We start from the raw sequence: 13,048 nt of genomic DNA, 5'->3' as shown, positions 1-13,048 counted from the left end.
TTACCTTTGGAGTCTACAGGTGAGATCCATTCAGGATCAATTCATAATGGCAATGATCAACAGGAATTGTTTTTCACACAAAATCACTTGAAATGATTTTTTGCACGTCTAGCTGATTCTTTTCATTTTACATCAGGCAGCTAATTCTCAAAGCATATATAACACAATAAAAGGCAGGGCAACTCCATGAGTCTCTGTTAGGTAAAATAAATCCTTATTCCAATGCTTTAAAAACACACAGCATACAATACTTCTAGGGTATCATACTGGCAAAAGAATATTACAAATAAATACAAGAACATGCTCACAAATTGTTTGATTTGAGGATCCTGCAGTTCTACCTTACACGTTTCATGAGGACAACTGCCCTTAATCATAGTCTGCCCATTGTAAAATGAAAGATCACTAAATTAGTGCTCCAACAGGTCACTAAGGAGAAAGGTAACGCCCCCTACATGTCACAAGCAGGGAGCTGGAGAACTGCATAGCACTGCACAACTCTCGGAATGGGTGTGCATCATAACAAATACATGGGTTTATATCCTCATGCAATACATCCAGTCAGTTCTGGAGCATATCAATTGCACACTGCGCATGGATGGAGAGGTGAGGCTATGTCATGACCCCTCCTCTACCCTGCTTTGTATTGGGCTCAAGCTCCATGTGTTTCTGGAACCTAAAAAATTCCCTGCTGTGAATTGAGCTTATGTGAAAACAAGGCATTTGTTACTGCACATAACAACAGACACAGAACTACGATGGAAGGAATTGGGCTGAACCATGAAGATATTTAAAGGGACACTCCAGGCACGTTAGATGCATGGAGACACAGTGTAAATTAACCTAAAGGTAGCTGGATGATATATATATATTTTTTTTTATTATTTTTTTTTTACTTCTTTAAACAAATAAAAAAAATTACAGACCTGCCATGTGACATGATTTCTCTCAATCATTCGACAGCACAGACCTCTCACAACGTGTCAACCAGACTGAGGGAAAGTGCCGTTAAACGTGCTTGTGGTACAATCAGAGTTATTTTAAGCCATACATTGCTCTACAATGCCCTGTGTATTGGCAGCTTGTTACCCCGGTGCAACATGCGCCCCGGAATGACAATCTGCTTTGTTAACAGTTTGTGATACTGATTGTGCACTCACACGCACATTTCAACACTTCCAAAGTTAGAACTTCCAAACTTGGCAGGTCAGTAATGACGTTTGCGCCCTTATCCTGTTGTTTCCCTATGTGCTCCAAAATCATTGTATACCATGATGTCATGACATGGGTTTTTGGTGGGCTCGGCTGCTAGATGATTGCCATAAGCAGAGTACTGCTACACAAATGCAACTAAGCATTAACTGTACTTCCTGGGAAAAGCTCAATGTAAAAGCTGCAAATCCAGAGACTTCACATGTCAGAATATTTTATTTTATTATTTTCTTAATATATTTCCAAAGTATTGGCTACATGGTACATTAATTATGGACCAATTACAACCTGGAGTGTCCCTTTAATAATCACATTGTATGTGTAGACAAAAAATGAAATAAATTAACTTTACCAAATTGATCAGCTGGGTGTGGACAATATCTTCAACAAGGACAGCGGTATCATATAAAGGACGACGAGCATCACCCAGTGAGAACCTGTAATGACAAAAGGCAGTTAGGGAAATGCACGTGTTAGCAATCACAACAATGTTAAAGAAAATCACTAATAACTGCAAATTACAAAGAGCATTTATTGAGCTGAATGTGTTACCAAGATGTAATAGAGTCCAACATGTTATGTCATGGAACGTAAACATCACAGAAAGACATTGTCCCTTCCAACAGTTCCGATTGCGGTTGGACAATCTCAATTCCGGGCCTCTGCCCTGTTCCAGGTTTGCTCTCCGGTGCCCATTAGGGAATTTCCCTCACTAAGATGTGTGCTTGATTTATGTAAATTGTACTCAGTGATGTCAAGGGCTGCCCAGAGTGAGGATGGCCAGAGCAGCCGATGGGTACGAATGCCAGAGTGACACCTGTTTTCCAGGCATCACGGCCCAGATTATTACTTAGTTGTGTACTTTATTTATTCGGACCGAGAAGCAGTACATTGAGTTCCCTTTCCCACACATAGAAAACGTTCCCCCAGACATACATTTAGTGGTTTTTGTGCAGAAAGAAGTGAAATCTACTTGTGTTCACCACAAACACTTCCATTTCTCTAAATTCAGAAGCAAAATGTTCTTTTGAAGAGCTATCTAATATCTGCTAGTAATATTCTATGCAGCTTATAACATGACTGCCTGGCAGTACCTGATACTCACCTCTAGTGACAGCAGGCATATAAACATTTGGATTAAGACAAAGATAAAACTACCTTCTACATTTTACTAAAAACAAAACCGTTTTAAACTATACATTCTTCCACTAGTGATAATATGTATGCAGAAATAAGATATGAAAAAAACAACACAGTTGAGTCTCATGCAAGCATAGTCAGTTAAGGTTTTCCCTTTTGGGGAAATTTTTATACTTTTAACAATTTAAACATTCAACTGTGCAGCTTGTATGATTGCATGACAGTGTCAAGAAAACCATTATGATACAAAGTCACCCATGCTGCTCCCTCAAAGGAGGTAATATGTGTGTCAGGATTTAGTGTTGGTGGAGAATTTTTTTATATTTCCAAGTTTCCCCTTTTACTATGTAAGAGACACAGACAGAACATCGTTCAAATTCTAGGGTCTGATTACGCTGCAAGTGAACTTTTTACAACCAATACAGCCCAATGTCCGTAACTTTCTGCATTCCTTAATTACGGCTGGATAAACTAAAGGGTTACAGGTTTAATGTTTACAGAAAATTGGTGATATTTATTCATTTATAATCTACTTCTAAAGCATGTTTGATGAGGACTAAACCCCTTGTGGTCATGTAGGTATAAAAAGGCACAACGTCCACATTTGGCAGCAACAGGGCAGACATTGTCAACCTAACGTTAATATTCATTTAATCTGTTTTGTAACATGTCTATTAGTAATGTATACTTAGCTTGCTCAATGCGACACTCATACAAAAGACGCATATATTGAAGTATACAATATTTTTTTTTTAAAAGTATGACTTAAGCAAATGCCATAATACTGCTTTGTATCACATTATCTTTATGTTTGTGGAAGCTGTTGTGGCTTACCAAGTCGTGTTACCTCTCCGCACGCTATAAAGAAAGAAAAAAGTAAAAAAAAAAAAAAAAAGAAAGAAACGCACAACGTTACGATGTAACAAGCATCTCAAGCAATCTGACTGCTATAAACTTCAATTACAACTGTCCATGGGCGTAGGAACCGGTGGGGATAGGGCGGACGCATCCCCCCCAGCAAATCATGCAAGGGGGACAGGTTATGGGGAAATCCCCCCAGCTCCGCCGGCCCCCCTCATGCTGCAGCCGCCCGAGCGCTCTGTAGAGAGCCTCAGGTGGCTGCAGCTTTGCCCGGGCTGGTGCATCCATGAAGGCTGAGTGTGCACTTCCTTTTAGTCCGGCCGGGTACAGGAAACAAAAGATCCCTGTACCCGCGGACCATACAGGGCTCGGCCACGCTACAACAGAGGTAGGGGAGGGGGGAGGAAGAGAGTAGGGAGGGAGGGAAGGAGGGGGGGAGAAAAAAGAGTGACGAGGGAGGGGGGGGAGAAAAAAAGAGAGTGACAAGGGAGGGACGGGGGGAGACAAAAAGAGAGACAAGGGAGGGAGGGGGGAGAAAAAAAGAGAGTGACAAGGGAGGGAGGGGGAGAAAAAAGAGAGTGACAAGGGAGGGAGAGAGGGAGGGAGGGAGGGGGAGAAAGAGTGACAAGGGAGGGAGAGAGGGAGGGAGGGGGAGAAAGAGTGACAAGGGAGGGAGGTAGGGAGGGAGGGGGAGAAAAAAGAGAGTGACAAGGGAGGGAGGGGGAGAAAAAAGAGAGTGACGAGGGAGGGGGAGAAAGAGTGACAAGGGAGGGAGGGGGAGAAAGAGTGACAAGGGAGGGAGGGGGAGAAAGAGTGACAAGGGAGGGAGGGGGAGAAAGAGTGACGAGGGAGGGGGAGAAACAGAGTGACAAGGGAGGGAGAAAGAGAGTGACAAGGGAGGGAGGGGAAGAAAGAGAGTGACAAGGGAGGGAGGGGGAGAAAGAGAGTGACAAGGGAGGGAGGGGGAGAAAGAGAGTGACAAGGGAGGGAGGGGGAGAAAGAGTGACAAGGGAGGGAGGGGGAGAAAGAGTGACAAGGGAGGGGGAGAAAGAGAGTGACAAGGGAGGGGGAGAAAGAGAGTGACAAGGGAGGGGGAGAAAGAGAGTGACAAGGGAGGGAGGGGGAGAAAGAGTGACAAGGGAGGGAGGGGGAGAAAGAGTGACAGGGGAGGGGGAGAAAGAGTGACAAGGGAGGGAGGGAGAGGAGAAAGACAATGACAAGGAAGGGAGGGGGAGAAAGAAAGTGACAAGGGAGGGAGGGGGAGAAAGAGAGTGACAAGGGATGGAGGGGGAGAAAAAGTGACAAGGGAAGGAGGGGGAGAAAAGTGACAAGGGAGGAAGGGGGAGAAAGAAAGTGACAAGGGAGGGAGGGGGAGAAAGAGAGTGACAAGGGAGGGAGGGGGAGAAAGAGAGTGACAAGGGAGGGAGGGGGAGAAAGAGAGTGACAAGGGAGGGAGGGAGGGGGAGAAAGAGAGTGACAAGGGAGGGAGGGAGGGGGAGAAAGAGTGACAAGGGAGGGAGGGGGGGGAGAAAGAGAGTGAAAAGGGAGGGAGGGAGGGAGGGAGGGGGAGAAAGAGAGTGACAAGGGAGGGAGGGAGGGAGGGGGAGAAAGAGAGTGACAAGGGAGGGAGAAAGAGAGTGACAAGGGAGGGAGAAAGAGAGTGACAAGGGAGGGAGAAAGAGAGTGACAAGGGAGGGAGAAAGAGAGTGACAAGGGAGGGAGAAAGAGTGACAAGGGAGGGAGGGGGAGAAAGAGTGACAAGGGGGGGGGGAGAAAGAGTGACAAGGGGGGGACGGAGGCGGAGAAAGAGAGTGATGAGGGAGGGGGAGAAAGAAAGTGACAAGGGAGGGAGGGGAGAAAGAGTGACAAGGGAGGGGGAGAAAGAGTGACAAGGGAGGGGGAGAAAGAGTGACAAGGGAGGGGGAGAAAGAGTGACAAGGGAGGGGGGGGGAGAAAGAGTGACAAGGGAGGGGGAGAAAGAGTGACAAGGGAGGGGGAGAAAGAGTGACAAGGGGGGGACGGAGGGGGATAAAGAGAGTGATGAGGGAGGGGGAGAAAGAAAGTGACAAGGGAGGGAGGGAGGGGGAGAAAGAGTGACAAGGGAGGGGGAGAAAGAGTGACAAGGGAGGGAGGGGGAGAAAGAGTGACAAGGGAGGGAGGGGGAGAAAGAGTGACAAGGGAGGGAGGGGGAGAAAGAGTGACAAGGGAGGGAGGGAGGGAGGGGGAGAAAGAGAGTGACAAGGGAGGGGGAGAAAGAAAGTGACAATGGAGGGAGGGGGAGCTATAAAGTGACGAGGGAGGGGGGGAAAGAAAGTGACAAGGGAGGGAGGGAGGGGGAGAAATAAAGTGACCAGGGAGGGAGGGAGGGGGAGAAAGAGAGTGACAAGGGAGGGAGGGAGGGGGAGAAAGAGAGTGACAAGGGAGGGAGGGAGGGGGAGAAAGAGAGTGACAAGGGAGAGAGAGAGATTGACATCCATCACACACACACTCACACAATCATGCAACCCTTACACGCACAGAAACACAATGCATTCCTTACACACACTCAATGCACCCCGTGCACACACACACACACACACACACAATCATGCAACCCTTACACGCACAGAAACAAACAATGCATTCCTTACACACACTCAATGCACCCTGTACACACACTCAATGCACCCCTTACAGACGCACACACTGCATCCCGTACATACACAGAAACACACCTTGCAGCCCTTACACATACAAACACAGATTCACACAATGCATTCCTTACACACATATCAGGACATCGGGACCCAGACCTTGAGCTGTGTAAAGGGCCCCCGGAAAATGGAGCTGCTTCCCGTTCTCCCAGAACATTGATTTTTGTGACCACAGTTACAAACAGCCTCCAGAGAGCCTGTTCTACACCAGACCAGTGGAGCCAGTCTGCAGCTAGAGCCCATCATCATCCTCATCTGGTTGTAAGTAGGCAATCTAGCATATTATTTGTGGCACTAATCTCTAATTTACCTCACATTAAAGAAACACTATAGTCCCCAGAACCACTGCAGCGTAATGTAGTGGTTCTGGTGTCTATAGCCTGTCCCTGCAGGCCTTTTAATGTAAACACGGCGGCACTCTAGCACTGGCGTTAGTTAACATGGCAGAAAAATTATTGAAAAGGGTTAGGGGGGCTACTAATAAGGATAGGGGGAGAGGGGTAGGTAGAAAAATAATTGGAAGGGTTTAGGGGGGCTACTAATATGGATGGGAGGAGGGGGGAGGTAGAAAAATTATTGGAAGGGGTTAGGGGAGTACTAATATGAATGGAAGGGGTAGGGTGGGTTCTAATATGCATGGAAGGGGTTAGGGGGTACTAATATGCATGGAAGGGGTTAGGGGGTACTAATATGCATGGAAGGGGTTAGGGGGGTACTAATATGCATGGAAGGGGTAGGTGGGGTTCTTTTTTGCATGGAAGGGGTAGGGGTGGTTCTAATATTCATGGGAAGGGTAGGGGTGGTTCTAATCAGGAGGATCCCGGCGCTGTATCCGGGTAAGTAAAACCCCTTCCCTGTAGTGACCCTTTAATGTTATTATTTAATCATTTATATAGCGACTGCAAATTCCGTAGCGCTATACAATGGGATAAACAACTCCTAGTTTACGGAATAAGAATATACCCGGCGAGTAAAAATGCTATCCCCCCCAGATTATTTTGGGTTCCTACGCCCATGTCTGCTAGTGCCACTTCTTATTCCCTCACCCCAGTAAATACTATTGACGTACATATGGGGAAGAGTAGTGTAGTGGAGGTAAGCAAAAAGCACACTTGCCACGGTAGTAGCATTTCCACGTCCAACTGCAGACAAATATCACGAGTCAAGCTCAAGCATTCCCACCATAGTGCTGTACACACAATTTTTATTGCGTGCTAGTCACTGTGGCGGATACATTAATTAACATGTTCCGGAACGGACAGGCAGATAATATTAATACAATTAAATATGATAGTGACAGTTACATTTTAAGCCAAGGTGCTACATAATATCATAATAAAATCCATGTTTCTATTCCAAATCCTGGAAGCAACTACAATGAGTAAATGCCACAAATTGGTCTACAAATGCACATTGACTTTGCATACAGGCAAAATGAAAAGATATGCATGTATAAAGAACATTTTTGGAACGTTCTTTACCATTTGTTGAATAAGTGCAGTTTTCTACTTTTGAAGACATTTGACCGCCATCTTGATTCCAGCTGATTCCATACCAGCACCACTTAACCAGAAAACACACAAAAAAGCTAAGTTAGTGGTAAAGCTGCAGTCAAGAGGAACTGAGGTCAAAACGATCTGGAAACAATTTAAATAAAACATTGTGAAACTCCTAGATAGGAAGTCACTTCAGGTAAAGCCATTTAGAAAGGCCTTGTTTTTAGCAAACCACTGTGCAATCATGACATGTGTAAATAAACTCTACACAAACTGCTCTCTTTTAATCTTTTTATTTTTATTTTTCTTTAAAAAAAAAAAAGAAAGAAAGAAAGAAAAACATTCTACTGCAATTTGGAAGAAATAAAGGAATATGAGTAAAAAACAAGTAATAAAAGTTTAATGTTTCAAAGCTCCCTGGGTTTTGTAGTACAAGCTAGCAAAAACAAAGGCAAAGATTTCTGCAGATCACTACATCCGTTTTCATTAATTATGTTTTGGTTACTGACTCTGTACCAAGACGGGTTCTCCAGCTGCTACATTCAGCATTAGCACTGAGTCAACATGAAGGTAATTAAAGAGAACTTTAAGGTACACTTCAGTCTGGAGTCGATCTACTTTTTAATGTATTAAGATAGATGTGAGAAATGACGCATTCAAACAAAAAAAAAAGTACAAAAAATTTTTTTTTATTCTTTTTACATTCCTACATTTGCTATAGATACCAATTTTCTGCTGCTTTCCCCAACAACTTAACTTATGAGTGGACTGCTAAGGTTTAAAGGGTCACTTCATTGCCCAAATGCAAATTAAATAAAACAAATGTTCGGTAGATACACCACAATGAAAAAAGCATGCATTCAATTTTGTATTTTTTCCATTGGGGGTAATTCTAATAATAACTTACAAAAGAAGCAGATCTCGTCTGCAGCCTTTGCAAGACCTCCCATTCTAACCCCCCCCCCCAGACTTTCTGTGGCTGTCCAATCACAGACTATCCAATGCAGCTCAATAAGAAATCTTCGCAAGGAAGATGCTCTGGGCAATTGCTGCCTCTTGAGTTGAGCTCCACTGAGTTGAACAACCAGGAAGTAACAGGACTGGTCCCCTGACTGACAGCTGAGGGGATTTACAAGGTTATTTGATAGCAGTGTCGATTTCTATAGAAATTTGCACTTTTTGTAAAATGAAAAAAAGATAACATACTCTGCACCCGTTTAAAGGGTTACTGCAAGTGCCATAACTACTTCAGTGAGTTGAAGAGGTCATGGTGCTTATAGTCTGTATGTGCAGTGTTACACTGACAAACCATGCACATACAGTGGTAAAGGAAAAGTGGATATGTCACAATAATAAGTGGAAAATTCACGACTGGTCACCCCATGGCCAAACACTAAACTGTGGATCTAAGCATTAGACTGCCGGCCTCATCATCTTGTTGCTATCAAAATATATGGAAGCCGAACATACAAAATAAATAACAATTGAGGGGTGGGGCCGGACCGCCATGCTGCATAGTCACATGGAAGAACAGCTCCCACGATTTTCAGACCTTTTGGTTCACAAATGCTGCAAAAAACCCCATATGACACTGAAAAGGGACAGTTTATTGCACGGTGGGGTGCTGGTTCCGAAGTTCAGCCCGAAACTTGTCTCACGGTCCCTTGCGTGGAAATGATAACACTCTATGATTGCGGCCTATGCAGGTGGTGAGTGGGGTGGACGGCCGCTTCCCTGCTATCCTGCCTGCAACAAGCTAGACCATTTGAACTTTGGAGGCACCGGCCCTGTTCCCCCCCCCCCCTTTGGACCGGTGGTGGTCATTCCGGTCCACCCTGGTGCCCTGCTGTCGGCCAGGACGGTTGGTGGACTCACCCGCATCACAAGATGGCTGCCGAACCTGCCACACAACACAGGCAGGCGCTGGAGATGGCGGTCAATGTCTTCTGCACACAACTCTGGGCGATCCTACCCAAGAGAAACATACCGATCAAGTGGCCCAGATAAGAACGCAGCTATCTGGCGCTGAGGCCCATTAATTGGGCAACGCAGCTCCCATCTCCAGCGAGCCGCTGGGTTATACCTCTGCCAACTTACCACCAGGGGAGAATCTGCTCCGGCATGAAATGGGCTGATAACCCTCAACCGCAGCATCAAGCGACGACCTACACCCAGAGTGGACTGGTGCCTGACACCCTCTGCCTCAAGCTGGCGATACAAAAACTGCAAAATGGCTCACACTGAGGAGACAGATCCGAGTCTGCATCTTGGGACCGTGGTGGGGGTGAGACCCATACCTGACACCTGGGAGTGTATCCTAACATATTTTCCCTCCAGCTATTACCCTATCTCGGGCTGACTGTGGGGTTCAGGGGTCTATCCTTCAAATGGCATGCAGTTTTTTCTATAAGTTTTTTTTTTCCTATGCCATATTGTTCAACCTGTTTTATTTGCCTGTTTTATCCCATTATGCCCTACAACTAACCATGTCTAACAGCTCTCTATAAGTAATGCTCACATCTTAGACATGGCTTTCTAGCATACTTTAATATAACAAAAAATGTGCAGTCTATCTGAATGTCACTGTTCCAAAAGCCTGTTTTATCTATATGTGTGAACGCTGTCGTGGCTTACCAAGCTTTCTGTTATCAATTGCACACCATAAATAAAGAATTTAAAAATAAATAAATAAATACATAATTTTAAAATGGTGCAGATTCAACTGTGAGATTGTGGTCTACAAAAACTATTAATTTATTAAAATTGGTTTGTGTGGGATTCATCTTAACTCACAAGTTGCAGGAAGATCACAGTCTTCTAAATTTAGATGCTAATATTTGGAATTTTTTTCAAGTACTGCTTTCACTGAAAATATTGTGATATAAGATTTAATCTTCAAAAAATTATAATAATAAAAGTAATTAAAATGGGTTATTTGGCCACAAAACATGGAATGTGACCATCAAACATTTGTTATGATGGAACTTGACTACAAAATCACATAATAGAAAACCTAAACTAAACTAGTGTTTATTTTTTATGTTTACCTATGTTAAAGGAAGCATTTGTGCCTACCAGATAACAATGAAAAACGGTTTAAATAAAGCTTGACTAACTTTAATCCAGTAACAAGCGACGCTTTCGACGCTGCTCTGCACACCCGCTTGTAACATCACGAGAGCCGTACAGAGGTCCAATCAAAGGCTCCTTTGATTGGACCATTCATCCGGCTTAGAGCACATGCGATAACTATGAGCTGGTGAAGGAAGCGGAAGAGGGAATGGGAAGGGATAGAAAGAGGGGGGGGGGGGGAATAACACAGAAAATACTGCTTAACATAATAAAGGAGGAAGGGGGGCACAAGTGGGGGTGTAATTAGCCACCGGCACACAATTGCAAGTAACTCTGAATGTGCAGTGTTTATAGCAGAAACATTGCAAATCCAGCCTTCTACCACCATTACCGCTTGTAAAAGCAGAGGAGGTCATGGTGATTTGAGCAACCCTTTAACCAAGTGTATTTTGTCAATGGCTATAATATACCTTGAGAAAAAGCAAAGAATATACTATCAGCTCATATGCATTCTACATATTCAAAATGCTTTCAAATAATGTCTCCTCATATCTGTACCCCAGGAAACCATATTGTTACTCTAGACCCTTTAAAAACACATGGGCCTCTTCACCTTATTAAAACAACATTAACTTTGTGTGCGTCCATGATTGCTTGGAACATTTCTTTAAAAATCTGCATAGCTGGCTTGGCCATTTCCTTTCCTTTCTATTTATAGTTTCTGAACAGAATAGGTATTTAATGTATATGGATTTTTTTTATTTTTTTTTAAATGTATATGTTTATTTAGTCACCTTCTTAATGATTGCATTCATGACACACTCAAGATGTAAAACGACAACAAAAGAAATATTGTAAACTTTTGAGCCATGAAAAGTGTCATGTAAAATGCACCCATTCAGTAAGCCCTAAAGACATCTCATTAGAACAAATAACTTTATAAATATCATGCGAGCCATGAAATAGAAGCTTGTAAAATACACCCATTCATAAACAGTCACGCTTAATGGAATTAAAACACTGACCTTCTCTATTAAAAGGTGATTAGCCGCAGTTCATTGAACATTCACAACGATTCATTTACTTGGTAACTTCACTGACCTTAGACTTACCTATGCTGATATAAAATAAAGAATGACTCCAACGTATCTGGCATTGGATTTTTGCTAGAAAATGTTATGGTATTGACTAATTTATGGAACTAAAATATTGGTTTGCTAACTGAATAGTAAAATAAAACAGTACTTTAGAAAGACATTAGGCATCTACACTATGTATTTTATAATGTGGTAAATTTCCATATATATATATATATATATATATATATATATATGTATATAGTGATAAATAACTATATATAGTAATCAATAACTAAAAAGATCAATACTACAGTTGGCTAGAGATCTGTCATTACATCAACATTTTTTTCCCTTTCGTTTGAGTTTTAAAAGTATTGATAATATTATTTACCAATGTACATTGTGAACTTGGAATCAACAGATCCCCTTGCTTTTCCATATGTGGAGGAATGTTACTGGAATTTACTGAAAAGACAGATCTATTAGTAATGAGGATAATGGCCAACCTAAATCTGCACCTTTTATATTTTCACATAATAAAATTTTGAAAACTAACTTTTGTAGCACAACAAAAAACATACTCCAAATATGCTGATCCAAAAGAAGGCGCAAAAGACAAAAAAAAAAAATCTGCCACAATCACATAAAAAGGGGGGGAGGGAGGGTGAGAAATCCTTCTTCCTATGGGATATCAGTTTTTGTGAGCTACATCAATATGTACATGCATATAATTTAATCTTGAATATACGTTTATGTTTGGTTTTTAAAACCCAGGCTTAAAAAAACCATAACACATATATATACAACCTCTTTAGGCAGTGAATTCTGCATCCCTATTTTCTTACACAAAAAGCAGTGTTTACAAATATCCACATGCTTGGACAGGCTCTTTGCACCGGAACCACTACGTTAAACTATAGCTATATATTATGTTTATTTCCCAACTGCTCCCTTATTTGAATGATTAAAAATAGGTAATTATTATTAGGTATTAGAAGATCCAGACATACATTATTCTAGTTGGTGCAATTCTACTACTTGTGGCATAAAAGTGGTATTTAACAGGTTGGAAAACCTGTTTCCCCTATCTGTACAGCTAGTTACTCTGGCCCGCTCAATGTCTACAACGATTAAAGAATTGCCCACATGTGCAGCCTTTATTCATTCATAGATACTGAATGCTGGTGGCAGGCAGATTTTCTCTTCTGTCATCCTCTCACGGTCAATCCTTACATTGGCTTCCTGTGCTCTATAAGAGTCAATTTAAAATACTAACCCTAGTTAGTTACATTACTTTACGCCTCTTCTTGGTTTCTTTGCTCTCTGGTGACCTTTTCCTGTCCACTGCTAATACTGTTACTGCTAACTCGCGCTTTCAGGACTTCTCGTGGGCATGTGTAAACCCTATCAGACTCTTTCCTAATCCTCTATCATTTAAAGAGGCCTCAAAATCCATTTATTCGGATAACCTTATTGCCTCACAGAGTAACATTTA

At 42.7% G+C, this 13,048-nt stretch overlaps 1 protein-coding gene across 2 annotated transcripts in view; it reads right to left on the bottom strand.

Moving 5' to 3' along the window:
* Positions 1 to 13,048, bottom strand: part of SUPT3H (SPT3 homolog, SAGA and STAGA complex component) — a 437,882-nt gene that overhangs the window by 200,203 nt on the left and 224,631 nt on the right. For both annotated transcript variants that reach the window (XM_063440842.1, XM_063440843.1), the window contains one exon: positions 1,565 to 1,649. In XM_063440842.1, the coding sequence (XP_063296912.1) occupies positions 1,565 to 1,649 (85 nt within the window). The remainder of the gene's footprint in view (positions 1 to 1,564; positions 1,650 to 13,048) is intronic.

This window comes from Pelobates fuscus, chromosome 2, assembly GCF_036172605.1.
Source record: "Pelobates fuscus isolate aPelFus1 chromosome 2, aPelFus1.pri, whole genome shotgun sequence".
NCBI classification, from domain to species: domain Eukaryota; kingdom Metazoa; phylum Chordata; class Amphibia; order Anura; family Pelobatidae; genus Pelobates; species Pelobates fuscus.
This window is presented reverse-complemented; position numbering and strand designations above follow the sequence as displayed.